The following is a 14,051-nucleotide window of genomic DNA, read 5'->3' on the forward strand; positions in this document are numbered from 1 at the left end:
GGAAGAAGGCAGAGAGGCAGGACCAGAACAAGCCCAGCAAGACTGGGCTGCAGCTCCAAACCCGCCCCGGGAATGAGATTTCTCTGGCTGGGTAGGCGGCCCCGGCCCAGGCAGGTGACAGATCCAGGCGCGCATGCGCAGAGTCTGCGCTCGCGTCTACTCTGATTGGCCCGCTTGCGGCAGCCTGCATTCTGATTGGCCGGGAACCAGCCCACGTGCTGAGCGGAACTCCTCTCCAGCCCCATCCCAGACCCCGGTGGGCCTTGCAGGCTGGAGCGGAGGGTAGTTCGGTGGCATCGCTCTGTCCTACCCTGGCCCCTGGGTACAAGTATGACTGGGACCCCTGGCACGACACCCAGGAGCAGCCCAGGAATGCCTGGGAAAATAGTCCCATGTCCCACCATTGCGGTGAAAGGGGAGCTCAGAAAGGAGTGCAAAGGAGAATGCAATAGAAAGACCATTCTTTTCCCGCACGCGAGAGCCACGAGCCCACGGTGCGACCTCAGGGAGTCCTCACCCATCTTCCCCTACAGGAGGACACATATACTGCCCCCATTTTGGAAGAAGAGGCAGGTTCCGAGCGGTGACATCACTGCGAGCATCGCTGGCTCAGGGACTAGGGCAATATGGATGGGAACCGTCCCTGTCCTCCTGCGGCCTTCAGAGGAGGCGCTCACTGCACCCGTGTCGCTGGCGCCCCGGCCCACCGGGGGCAGCCCCCAAAGGAACCCTCCACAGATCAGGATCTTTGTATTATAAACGGACTTTTAATTAAAAAAAAAAAATCTATCATGAATTTAATGATATCTGTACATTTTAAAGTAAACCAGTGCACAAGGTCCTCGCTCTTGGGGGCTCCTCTCCATCTCCCACCAGTGGGCTAAAGCAAGTCTTCGTTTGTATCCGTGTCACCTGTGTCCAGCAACAAGCCCATCTCTTGCAACCTAGGCCACAGTGGCAAGAGAGGGAGGCCCAGGGGGCCAAGATGCTGGTGGGGCTTCAAGCCTCCAGGGCAGTGGGGAACCCATTCCCGACCTCAGCCACCAGACAAGTGTAGAAACCCTCCCCTTTCCCCTGCTACCTCAGCTAGGATGCTTCCCTGCTGGCACACAGAAGCTAGAGGGGACAAACTGCTAAGGAGATCCCAGTGTGGGTCCCCATGCCCAGGTGGTGACCAGGCTGGCTTCCTGTTTGTTTCTCTGGCCAGCTGAGAAGTCCCAAATGCCCTGCACTGGGCTAACATCAAAACAATAAGTTACAGAAGCCACCACCCCGTGTTTCCCAGTGGTCCTCCTCCCTGCAGGATAGACACCTGTGCAGGACAGCATCTCAGGTGGGCGGTTCAACCCCCTCCAGGCTCCAATCCTTGCAGCCCGAAGTCCAAAGAGAACAAAGTCATTCATGCGGACACTGACCAACTGCTGGGGAATGGAGGTGGGTGGGAAAAGGAATCGTAGTCAATACCTATAAGTGATACTGTAAGACCCTAATATTAAAAAAAGATGAAATACATTTTTTGTATTTTCAATAATTTAGTTTTTCTCTCTTTTTTAGTAGAAATGGGAAGTCGTCAACACTACCTTATGTTGGTCCCCTGTTAGACAATATACCTTTCTTTGAAATTTAAAATGTCAAATATATAATCACACAACCCGGAGTGGGGGGAAAAAAAAATCTCAACAACACCAACAACATAAAAACCCCAAAATAAACCAGAGATTTCACGCCATATAAATAAAGTCGGAGCAAATCTCGCACCCGGGGATGATGGCTCGAGTTCCATGGCGGTCATGTGGGAAGCTGGTGTGGCTTTCGAGTTTCCTCTTGGTGCCAGGGGCTGTGCCCTGTCCCTCGGTCTTTCCCGGCAGAGGCCTGGCTTTCCCGAGTCCACCAAGCGGGTTAGTACAGGGTTAGGGGTGAATGGGAAGCTAAGGTGAGAGGAGGAGGAGACACGTGTGTCGCCTGGAATGTGGACTTAGAAGGAAACCAGGGGTTTCAAAAGTGCAGGTTGAGCCATCCTGAGGCAGCTGGGTCCGCAGGCCTCCAGCTCCAGCGCCCATGACTTCTCCCCTGTGTCTCGGGGACTTGTGGGTAGGAGCCCAGGTCCTGGCCGCACCCATCAGCTAGCTCTGTGGGTCCCCAGCACCCCTCAGGCTTCTGGCAGAAGCACGGGGAATGGGCCAGCCCAGAGCCAGTCAACCGCCTCCTCCAAGAGTGGGGGCACCGCTTGTCCTCACAGGAGGGGATGGAGAAGGCTGGCGGGTCCCAGAGCAGGAAGAAGCCTCGGCCAGCTCTGGAGGGCAGCGCGGCCCCCTGGGCCTTCTGAAGCCCCGGCTCCAGAGGGCGCAGCCGAGCACCAGGCAGCTGTATCAGCCCGTTCAGAGGTCTCCATCCACCGGCGGCTGGCAGAGGCGGTAGAGCCTGACGGACAGAAGGGAAGAGGATGAGGCACAGCCGGGCAGGCCGTTGTTTTGAACATATAATCCCCGTCCAGAAAACAAAACCCAAAAAAGTATAAGAAGATGTACGTGAAATGCATCCAGGCTGCGCACGCCTTCCCCCGGTGGTCTGGCCCGCTCCAGCCTGGAGCTGGGTTTGCAAACACAGACACACCTGCACGAGCATGTTTGGGCGTTCAGATACATGGGGGAGGGGGCATGGGTACACGACAGGGGGCTGCAGTCTTCCACACTTAAAGGCAGGCCAGACCCAGTGCTCAGCCCCTGGAGTTTTTTCACTTAACAGAGATCTTGGGGACCTCTCCAGCACCCCACGGACAGCCCCAGTTTCCCTAATATCTACAGTGGTAAGGTACTGAGCTTCTTCTGCAAGGAAGACAGAGCCACTCATGGTTCTCAGGAGAGACTTGGCAGCTCTGCTCTCAGGAGAAGGATGGCAGGGAGACCAGCTAGGAGGCTGCCGCGGGGACAGGGGCAGAACAGAGAAGCAAGGCAGCCCAGTGGTCGGGAGCTCGGCCCCTGGGCTCCACAGTCTGCCAGGATCCCAGCTCTGCCATCTACTAGCTGTATGACCTGGGACAAAATACTTAACCTCTCTGTGCTTCAGTGTCCCCACCAGCCACCTGGAGAGAAGGCTCACAGGGTTGTTTGGTAAAGAAGTAAGAACGGTGTCTGGAGTGGTACTTGTCACTCCCCACAGTGGGCCCCATAAATGAGAGGTGAAGCCCCACAGGAACACCACAGGGGCTGCCCGGCGTGAGGCCGGGACTTTCATACCAAGCCCAGGTCCTGGCCTTTTGCGGGGCTCTGGGGGAGAAGAGCCACTCACCGCGGTGCACCCTGGGGCATCTGATCCTTGACCCGGAGGTTTTTGGCCAGAATCTCCACCCTGGGGCCCTGGGGAGAAAGAACCATGAGACCCAGAACCTGCTTCTACACGGAGTTCAAGGGCAAACATGTAGGTGCAGGTGGGTGGGGGCACAGGGAGTAACCAGAGGCCCCAGAAGCTGAAACCCGGGACCCCAGCAGATCAGGAGAAGGTGCAAGTCTGGGACTGGTGACCACCCAGACCACCCACATGGCGCTCAGAACCCCCTGTGCCCCCAACCCACAAGGCCCCGGAGAGTCCCCGGAAGGGGGGCTGCCTCACCTGCTTCCGCATGATGTCCGTGGCCTGCATGATGCATTTGGGCAGCAACCCGTGGCTCCGAGCCAAGATGGCCGCCTGCTCCAGGGAGACACTCAAGGTGCTCCTGCGGGGGCAGGGCAGGAGGGACCATTGCTGCTGGGGGGCCTCATGCCCTGCCCTCTCCCGCCACCCTAGGCCCCAAGAACGGCCTCTCCTGCCCCCGGGTAAATGCTGGATGTGCTGCCCCCTCCCCGGCTTCTCTCTCAGAGCCCCCCGCACCACCCCTTTCCCTCTTGTCTACACCCCACACCTGCCCGTCCTTCCTCCCAGCAGCCAGCACCCTGCACACAGTAGGCATTTTACTGCTTTACTCTGGGCACCCCCTGATACGTCAGCACCACGCGGCAGGAGCTTTCCTTCGCCTGTTTTGTTCTGATATTCCCAGTGGGACAGCTCGGGAGAGGTGCTGGGTAAGTATTTTTGCTGAAGGAATAAATGAAGTGACCACCCTAATGCCTGCTAGCTTGCTGGCAAGGCTTGACACGGACCCATCCAGTCAACCCTCCCATCTGTTCTAACAATTCTAGAACATGGGCTCTGCAGCCAGACCTCTTGGTTTCAAGTCTCAGCCACAGAATGACTCTGTGACCCTTGGGATGTCAGCAGCCTTGGTCTCCTTGACCATGAGACAGGGGTAGACCATTCCTAGAGCACTACTGACTGGGGTGGGGGAAGGGTGGGGGCCTGTCCTGTGTTTGGTAGGATGTTCTAGCAGCGTCTCTGCCCTCTGACCACTAGATGCCAACAGGACCCTCCTCTCCTCATTGCAACCATCAGAAATACCTCCAGACATTGCCCAGGGTCCCCTGGGGGGCCAAAATGGCCCTGCACGGAAGCGCCTGGAAAAGCCCACACACACTGACTGGCTTGCTATGAAGAGATGAGTCAATCCCTAAACAACAGTGCCTCGTGCACAGTAAGCATTCTCAACAAGCATTTATTGAGCACCTACTGTGTGCTAAGTTTCTGTTCAATGCCAGGGTAGGGCAGAGAAAGAGAGCGAGTCCCTAGGCTCACAGAGCTGGCCGACACTGGTGGGGGGGAGTTACTGGGAATAAATGAACACATGAGCCAAGTGCTTCCTTTGTGGGGTGGCCGGGCGGCTGCCAAGGAAACGAGTAGGGCGGCTGGGTGGGGTGCGGAGAGGGTGTGGTGCTGAGTCAGGAAGTCAGGAAAGGCCAGTCGGAGAAGGCTGACCCTCCACCAGGGGATCAGCAGCGGGGACAAAGGGCAGAGAGTGGGAGGGTGTCCAGTGGGACACAGAGGCCCCAGTGGAGTCCTGCCCCAGTGGAGAGGAGTGAGCTCATGCTGACCAGAGAGTCAAGCAGAATCATACCGCACAGACTCTCACTGACATCAACCCCAGAGTCAGGGAGCCAGGCAGTTCCACAGGCCTCATGGGACCCCCTACTCCCACAGTCCCACTTCCCAAATGGAGGCCGAGGGAGGGCCAAGGCCACGACTGGGCTTAGTCGGCAGTGCCAGAACCAGGATTCAAACCCAGACTCCTGCCTCCCTGTCCTGGGCCCCAAAGCTCCCAGGAGCCTGTCCAGCCCCGTCCTGGCCCAATGTCACAGCAGCTCACCTCTGCATGCCCGTGCCACACATGGCGATCTGGCAAGCGCCCAGGCGGTAGCAGAGCTCAGAGGAGATGGGGATGAGGCCGGCGCCCAAGCTCCCGCTGGCACCAGGCTTGGGGTGGACGAAGGACTTCATGAGGCGGCAGAGCTCGTCCAGGGCGTTGATGGGGCGTATCAGCTGCAAGGGGGGAGCGCACACACCGGACATTCGGCGGAGGCCCCCACCCAGCCTTCCTCCCCCATCCAGCAGAGTTGTTGTAGCTGTCCTCCTGGCTCACCTCTCCCGGGGCTACAGCCCAGTCAACCTTCCATGACCTCCGCCCAAGGACCATCTGTGGCTCCCCACTGGCCCGCAAGCTGGTATCCAGTGTTTATGCCGCATCTCAGACCTAACCTTCCACCTGCCCAGAGTGCACCCAGCGAAGCCTGAGAGAGGTGTCCCCTCCTGTCCTCTCCAAACAGGACTTTCCCGGGAAGAACCACCCACCTTATACCCACCCCCAACCCGGGCCTTCAGCTTTCCTCAATCCCCTGTGCAGGCATTACATGGTGGCCGGCCAATTCTTTGTCATCTGAGGATTCTGCCAGGGAGACTACAAACTTTCAGAGGCTGTGCCCACCGCTTCTCTGGGAGCCCCAGCCTCTAGTCCCGAGGCCAGTACCCCCAGAGCACCGTCAAATTCGAGACCTGCCTGAGCCTGGGAAAGGGTGGAAGGCCTGGAGCACACACGCCTGGAAAGCCACCTGTGCCACATGGGGACGAGGGCCCAGAACAGCCGGATCCCTCCGCTTCTCCAATAAAGCGAGAAGCCCCCATTTCATTGGAAACCTTTTGATTTTCAAATGTTGGCAACAAATCCCGATCAAACAAAAAGCATTGTGGCCACATCTGGCGTAGACTGCTGCTTCGGAGGTAGGCTTGGATGAATGGTGGGGAGTGGGAAGGCTCAGGTGCGTGGGCACTGGCTGGGGGGAAACCATGGCAGGAATTCCAAAGCCGGTGGGGAAGAAGCTAGAATTCCTGACGGAGAAGGGGTTCTCCCAGGAGGGATATTCCTGGAGGAGGGACTTCACAGGCCTCAGGGGATTCTCTGCCAGGATTCTGGCTGGGGAGGGACCCCGGGCCCCACTGGCTGCATCTGGACCCCGACATCCACCAGCTCTGCCCCAGCTCTGCGGCGAGCGGGGTGAGGGAAGGTGGGGCACACCTGGTCTATCTTCACCGCCGTAGTGCTGGCGTCCGTGGGCAGGTTGGACCGTTCCAGGTAAAATGCCCTGGAAGAGAAAGACGGGGTGAGGGTGTGGTGGCCGGTGCCCTCTGCTCCTCCAGCGATTCTCCCTGAGGGCGCCTCGCACTGCTCTCCCTGTCCACAGCCCCTAGTCCCCCAACAGCGGCAGGGGGAAGGGGGTCCCCTGGTCCTCCAACAGTTTGGGGGAGGGGGTCCCCTAGTCCTCCAACAGCAGGAGGGGTGAGGGGGTCCCTTAGTCCTCCAACAGTGGAAGAGGGGAGGCGTCCTCTAGGCCTCCAACAGTGTGGGGGTCCCTAGTCCTCCAACAGCAGGAGGGGTGAGGGGGTCCCTTAGTCCTCCAACAGTGGAAGAGGGGAGGCGTCCTCTAGGCCTCCAACAGTGTGAGGGTCCCTAGTCCTCCAACAGTAGGAGGGGGGAAGGGGAGGACAAGGGGACTCCTGGGTTACCCTCCAGGCACTCCTCAAATGCCACCTCTCCCTGCCTGTCATCAGAATCAGCACCCAACCTCCCCACTGTCTGTCCCCTTGTCCTAGTGGATCTTTCCTCTGAGCACTTGTCACCACTGGACACGTTACAGTGCTCTTTGTCTACTGGCTTATTGCTCATTCCCCTCCTCTGAAAATAGGGCTCAGCTCAATTTTTTCTGTAAAGGGTAGAACAGTAAATATTTAATGGACCAGACAGTCTCTATCAAGATGCTCTCAGCTGCTGCTATCGGTACATATGCAAGCAAACATGGCTCAGTGCTAATAAAACTTTATTGACAAAGCAGGGCAACTGCCACTCTGGATCTGCATCCCACGAAAGAGAGGCTCTGCTTGGCCACTGCTGACTCCGGGGCAAGCATCCAGAACAGAGCCTGGCCCACAAAAGCTCTCATTTAGCGTGTGCTGTATAAAGAAGGATGGATGAGGGAACGCTCTCAGAGGCAACATTTAAAATATTCCACAATTGGGGCGCCTGGGTGGCTCAGTCGTTAAGCATCTGCCTTCAGCTCAGGTCATGATCCCAGCGTCCTGGGATCGAGTTCCATATCGGGCTCCTTGCTCAGCGGGATATCTGCTTCTCCCTCTGCCTACTGCTTTCCCCTGCTGTGTTCCCTCTTTCACTATCTCTCTGCCGTAAATAAATAAAATCTTTAAAAAAAAATCAAAACATTCCACAAAGGGCACAGGACGGATTGATGGCATTGATCAATTCAGGGAGACACCAGTTTTAAAAATACAGCTGGATATTTTCCAAAATATCCAAAATATTTGGATATTTTCCAAATAATGAATATTTTCCAAACTAATGAAGGCACCATTCTCCCATTTCCAAATGGTAAAGCCAGGCCCCCAAACAGTAAAGCCCTTACACACCCCAAAACCCTGATCTGAGTCACAGCCTCCCTTCTGCACGGGGCAAGAAGGTGGGGCAGGGGTAGGAAGGAGCTGGGCTGAGGGCGGGGAGTGGGAGCTGCCTTCCTGGGCCTGAAGCTTCCTTCTGGCAGAGGTGGTCCCTACTCTCCACTTCTCTCTGGAAGTCCTCTTCTGAGCAGGGCCAAGGCCCTGGGAACCACCCCCCGTTCCTCCCCTACCCCCCAGGATCAAGAATCCCAGGGCCCCTGCCCCAGGTCCCTCCTCAACACTGAACCAAACAGGCAGCTCCTCTCGATTAGAAAAATCTGCTTTGAAGCCAAACAGAGCCAGTTCAAAGCTCAGCTCAGCCACCGTCTCCCTGTGGGACCCTGGGCCAGCTGGGTATGCCCTGGGGGCCTCAGTTTTCTCATCTGTCAAGTGGGTCAGAATGGCCTCCTGCGACCACTGGAAGGATGTGAAGAGGCCATGTACACAGAGGGGCTGGCACAGAGCAGGTGCTTAAGGAAAGGCCACTCCCACACATGCTAACGTCCACCCTGCCATGGCCGTGTCCACACTCCCATCCCCAACACGTAGCCCAGGCAGCTACCTGAGTTTGCGGTAATACTGCTGAACCTTCTCCAGAGACTGGGCGTTGATCTCCTGCTGCAAATCTTCCGCAGCCTGGCTGCCTGGAGGAGGCGGGCCCTCCACATTCTCCAGCGCTGTGAGGGAAGAAGGGAGAAGGCAGGTGTTGGGTCCCAGTGTGCTCAGAGGCCTTGGCCATCCCGGTGGGCCCCACTGGGCACCCCCCAGCTCACCTCTGGTGAAGAGCACGGTGTGCAGCCTCAGGCTGGCTCCGCCCTCCAGGCGGGAGGGCAGCTTGGAGAAGTGGTAGCTGTCGAGGTAGAAGACGACCTTCAGCGCCTGCCGACTGCCCTCAACGTGGTAGACGACGCTGGTGTCTGCGGGAGGACACGGCAGGGCGGGGGGCTCACCACCTAGGCCAGAAGGGAGCCCTGCCCCCCGTTACCCGGGCAGCTTCTCCCTACCTTCTGACCCCCAGATGGCGTCCCGGAGCCTCCCTGTTCTCACCCCCTCAAAGGAGTAGCCTCAGAATCCCCTCCTACCTTCAGAGAGGCATCCCAGGACTTCCCTGTCCACCCACCCCAGAGCACTGGTCAGCCACCCCTGTCCTCCCGCCCGCCAGGGCTAGCCTCGGACAGCCCCGTCCTCCCGCACTCAGGGCAGCCTCTGACTTTTCACCTCCTTCCGTAGGTCCTAGTTTCCACTACTTCGTTCTTGGACCCGGCGCCGATTCTGCCCCACTGGGCAGTCGTGGCTTCAGAGCATCGCCACGTTCCTTGTACCCCTCACCTGGTAGCCCAGGGCCTCTACCTGGCAAAATCTGGCCTCGAATAGGACCCGCGGCTTATTTACAGCCGTAAGGGAGAGCCTGCGGCAGGGGTGGCAGAATTGCGACACGCACGCCCCGCCCTACACCCACAGCAAAAACCACTAACCAGTGCCCCGGAGCCCAAATCTGTCTACAGCCAGGCAGCCGCTGCCGGCTGGGTCCAGCTGGTACCCGAGAACACACCTGTTGTCCCTCTAGACTCTAGTCCGTGCCTTCTGAACGGATGATATTACCCGTAAGGAGGTAGACATTGGTTCATGGATGGATGGATGGATGGATAAGTAGATGGGATGGATGGATGCAAGGACGGTCGGACGAATGGATGGATGGATGGATGGATGGACGGACGGATGGACTAGTGGACAGGTGGGTGGATGGATAGGTAGATGGGATGGATGGATGGATGGATGGATGGATGGATGGACAGACTGACAGATAGATGGACAGGTGGATGGGATGGATGGATGGATGGACAGACAGATGGACTGATGGACAAGTGGGTGGATGGATAGGTAGATGGGATGGATGGATGGATGGACGGACGGACGGATGGGCGGACAGGCAAACAGATGGACTGGTGGACAGGTGGGTGGATGGATGGATGGATGGGTGGATAGACAGATAGACGGATGGATAGATGGAGAAGTAGATGAGATGAACAGATGGATGGATGGATGGATGGATGAATAGATAAGTAGACAGGATGGATGGACGGATGGAGGAATGGATGGATAGATGGATGGGGGGTTGGATAGGTGAAAGAGTAGGTGGGAGGGGAGGGAGGGGGAAAGGAAGAAAATTATGGTATAAATCCTTAGGAAGTCTTCTCAAGTCTTCACTCCAAAGAAGGGCTTCTCATAGAATTTTAGTAAGAATTGGGTATTGGCTCTTATTGCCTTCTAAGAGTTGTTGGAGATGGCTGGGTTTATACAAAAAGAATCCCTCTTTTCCATACTTGCTCCAAGGTTCAGCCTTGAGACTCATGTTGGGAGCAAGAAGTCTGAAAGCGCTAGATCCCAATTTAACCTTGGACACCCTCGTGGCAGGGTGGCCCCAAAGCAAGTCCCCTCCATCCCAGAACACCACCTCTCATGCTCGGGGAGGTAAGAGTCACTCACTGGCCACGTAGTTCTCATCCAGCTGCTTAAAGGAAAAGGTGACATTGTCCAGCTCTGACAGGGTCACCCAGATGTCCTCCAGCATGGTCCGTTCCTCCTTCTGCAGGAGGGAGACAAGGTGGAAGAGTCTCAGATGCCATCCCTACTCAGGGATTTCACTTAAAGATGCTGTGATTCGACCCCAGGTAACACACCAGGCTGTGGGCCTAGCAGGCACAAGGTCCTGTGCTGGGCTGTCCAAGGCTGGATGTGAAATCACATTTGCTCCTGGATCATGTTGTGCCTCCCAAGGTCAGAACCCATCTCTGTTCCAATGTGCACTGACCCTTCTTAGCCATTTCAAACCTAAAACACCCAACAAAAGTCCCCATTTCCCCTCTCACCCACCTCCACCAGCAAAGCGCACCAGCACTGGCCCAGGTGCCCAAGACATAAACCTTTAAGGACTCCTCAGCATCTCCGTCCCCTCACCTTGTACAGACCATCACCAGGTCCTGCTGGCCCAGCCACCAAAACCTTCCCCTGACCCACCCACTTCCCCCATCCTCCTCAGCTCCCCAACTATAAGGACCACACCTGCCTCTCTGCGGGTCTCCTTCTGCCACCCTTGCCCTGAGCAAAGGGCAGACAGGGACAACCCTGGAGATGCAGGGAGAGCAGGGAAGCTGAGTGTTTACCAGGCCTAGGTTCCCCTGTATCTTCCAAAAGTTATCTTCTAAAAGTTATCTTCCAAAAACTTAATTTGAACTCTATCTCCCACCTGCCTCAAAGCCTCTGAGTCCTTCCCGTTTCTAGAACAGTCCCAAGCCCTACAGACGTGGCTAACCTGATCCCCCAAATCCCCCCAGCCTGCTAGCCTCTGGCCACACTGGCCTCTGCTCAGAGCCTTTGCACATGCTGTTCCCTCTGCCCAGCACACTCTTCCTCAGACCATTCACCACACCAGCTGTGTGCTACCCAGGTTTTAGTTCAAATGTCCCCTCCTCAGAGAAGTGGGCTCTGACCACTGAACCCGGAGAAACTCAACCCCATTCCATCTTCTGCAGAACTCCCCTTCTTTCCATCCCCACTCCTTCCCCTATCCCCTGTGCTCAGGCCGCTTCTTCTCCCCACTCCCAACCCCTGCTAGAAAGTGAGCTTCAGACCCACAGCTCCCAGCTCAAAGCCTGGCACACCGTGGCGGCTGATGAAATGATGCACCAGGCCCCACGTCCTTATCTGGGAAGAGCACAGTGAGAGCGGGGTGTTCCAGCGGTCTTTCCCAGAAACCAAATGAGCGCAGATCTCCCACCTGGCAGACATCCACAGTCAACACTGGCCAGCAGAGGGCGCGCCACGGCCACACTTCCCCATCTGGCCAGCAGCCTGGGGCTTCCAGCTTGGCCTGGGACAATGTCTAGGAGGCTCGGAGCTGCAGAGGTGGGGGGAGCTCCGGCAACAGGCACACGGGGTGGATATGGACGAACAAAGAGCACAGAGCAAGGTCCACTGTGTGCTGCACTTCTGGGGGACGTCAGCTCTGGGCACCAGTGCCCCCAACAGCTGAGGCCTTGGCTCTGCCTCCCTGGGGCTGACAGAGGAACCCACCCGATTCTGAGCCCTGAGAGTGGATGGACAGGGCAGTCAGAGATAAAAGAGGACATGCAGAGAAAGCAGGGCACCCAGGGGTTACCCAGGGAGAGTCAGACTCCCAGGGTTCCAACCTGAGTCCCAGGGCCTCAGGGTTCTCATCCTTAAAATGTGGGCTGGAAAGGACCATCTCAGGGCTACTGCGAGGATTAAATGAGATGCTATTTGCCTGATTACTGCCGAAGTCTGCTCTCCAACCTCCCAGCGCCCTCTTGCTCTTCAGTAGTCTCATCCCCACCCAGCAACACGGGTGACTGGTTCAGTGGAGAAGTCAGACCCTGTTCCCTCCTCTACTCCAAACCGTCCCAGGGCTTACCACCACACAGAGTAACAGCCAACGCCCCTACCACAGCCTGCAAGACCCTGCACAATGTGAGGCAGAGAATTCTTATTAGGACTCACTTCCCCCACCCTCCCCTGGTTCACTCTGCTCCAGCCACATGGGGCACCTTGTTTCTCACACATGCAGGCTCCTGCCTCAGGGCCTTTGCACCTGCTGTGCTTTCTGCCTGGAAGGTTCTTCCCCAATATTCTCATGGCTCCCTCCCTCCCTTGCTTCGGTTCTTCAGTCAGATGTCAACTTCTCAGTGAGGGCTTCGTTGGCCACCTTATCAAAACTTTCAATGGCTGCCACTTTAGACACTCCCACCTGCTTCCCTCCTTAACCTTCCTCACTATATATGAGGGTTCCTCAAAAGGGGCGCTGTTGACATTTGGGGCCAGAGAATGATCTGTTGGGGAAGGGCACCCTGGACCCTGTAGTATGTTAGCAGCAACCTCAACCTCATACACCGACCACCAGCAGCATCCACCTCTGCCCTCAGCTGTGACCATCTCAAATACATCCAGACATCAAGACGTGTCTCCTCAGAGACAAAACTGCCCTGGCAGAGAACCACTGGTCTATACCATCGATTTTCCTTATTTACACCTGTCCCTCCCCCTACACACACACACACACACACACACACGGATAGAAGATTCCTGACTACAAGCACACTGGTCTGTTCACCATGGGATCCCCGTGCCTGTAATGATGGCATACAGTCAGTGCTCAATAAATGCTGACTGAATGACGAGGTGTGTGTGAGCCTAAGCGAGCAACCACAGGCCATCCCGTACCCTGTCCCGGGGAGGCGCCTCCTGGCCACCTCACTCACCACGGCAGCTGGCGACAGCAGGGACTGGCAGTGCAGAAGGACGCCGGTGGCCGCCACCTGCTCCAGCCACTTGCGGCTGGCATCCCGGCTGCTGTCCTCATACTCGCCGTTGTTGTTGTAGCGGAAGCTGAGGGCCGCCAGCAGCTGCTCGGAGAAGGTGCACACTGCGGCCACCAGGGCCTGGCAGAAGACGGCGTCCCGCCGCAGCTGCAGCTCGGTGTCTGGAGAGAGGCCGGGGACAGGCCCTGCTGGGCTGGGTGCTCTGGTGCCAGCCGCGGGCTCCCCCGTCCCAAAGCCCGGAGACCCTAAAGCCCAGGGCCCCCAAAACCAACCTCCCACCAGACCCTTGGGGGCCGGCTGGCCAGAAGTTAATTAAGCCCAGCCAACCAAAGCCAAGTTCACAAAATCCAATTCTCTGAAAACAAGCCAATTTGCCAACAGACTTAATTCTCTCAATGATCCATCTGCCTATTCAAAAAACAACAACAAAAACTTTTTCATTCTCCTAAGGCTTTCCCAAAAACCCTTCCCCTCAGCTGTTTCTCCATGTGTTACGGGATTTCTTGGCCTTGATGGGGGATGACAAGGACACCAAGCATGTCTGCCAAGCTCCATGCACTCTACCATTTTCTCTGTTTCTGAGAAGTCGACCTTCATCCTTCCTGCCCCCTGCCACCCCCCACACCCCACCAACTTCCCCAGCCCTGCTCTAGACGTGGTTTGCAGAACTGGCCAATTTCAATCAATCCATTGTACACGGTCCCAATCTTCTGGGAAAGATTACTTTTGATACTGGCTTCTGCCAACTGGTTTTCAGCGTCTGATTTTGAACTAGATCCTGTTTTAGCTGCCCCCTGGCTAAGGAAAGACGGGAGGGACAGAGAACACCTCCAACCCCCCTCCCCTCCT

The 14,051-nt window shown here is 56.9% G+C and overlaps 1 protein-coding gene across 1 annotated transcript in view; it reads right to left on the reverse strand.

Annotated features, from left to right (window-relative positions):
- Nucleotides 1-747: 747 nt before the first annotated feature.
- The window catches only part of PREX1 (phosphatidylinositol-3,4,5-trisphosphate dependent Rac exchange factor 1), a 176,695-nt gene continuing 163,391 nt past the window's right edge, over nucleotides 748-14,051 (reverse strand). The window contains 9 exon segments of the mRNA XM_047744760.1: nucleotides 748-2,421; nucleotides 3,289-3,356; nucleotides 3,610-3,712; nucleotides 5,234-5,406; nucleotides 6,437-6,503; nucleotides 8,429-8,543; nucleotides 8,640-8,783; nucleotides 10,354-10,453; nucleotides 13,143-13,363. Coding sequence (XP_047600716.1) covers nucleotides 2,379-2,421; nucleotides 3,289-3,356; nucleotides 3,610-3,712; nucleotides 5,234-5,406; nucleotides 6,437-6,503; nucleotides 8,429-8,543; nucleotides 8,640-8,783; nucleotides 10,354-10,453; nucleotides 13,143-13,363 — 1,034 coding nt within the window. The 3' untranslated portion in view covers nucleotides 748-2,378.

This window comes from Lutra lutra, chromosome 9 (assembly GCF_902655055.1).
Source record: "Lutra lutra chromosome 9, mLutLut1.2, whole genome shotgun sequence".
Taxonomy (NCBI): domain Eukaryota; kingdom Metazoa; phylum Chordata; class Mammalia; order Carnivora; family Mustelidae; genus Lutra; species Lutra lutra.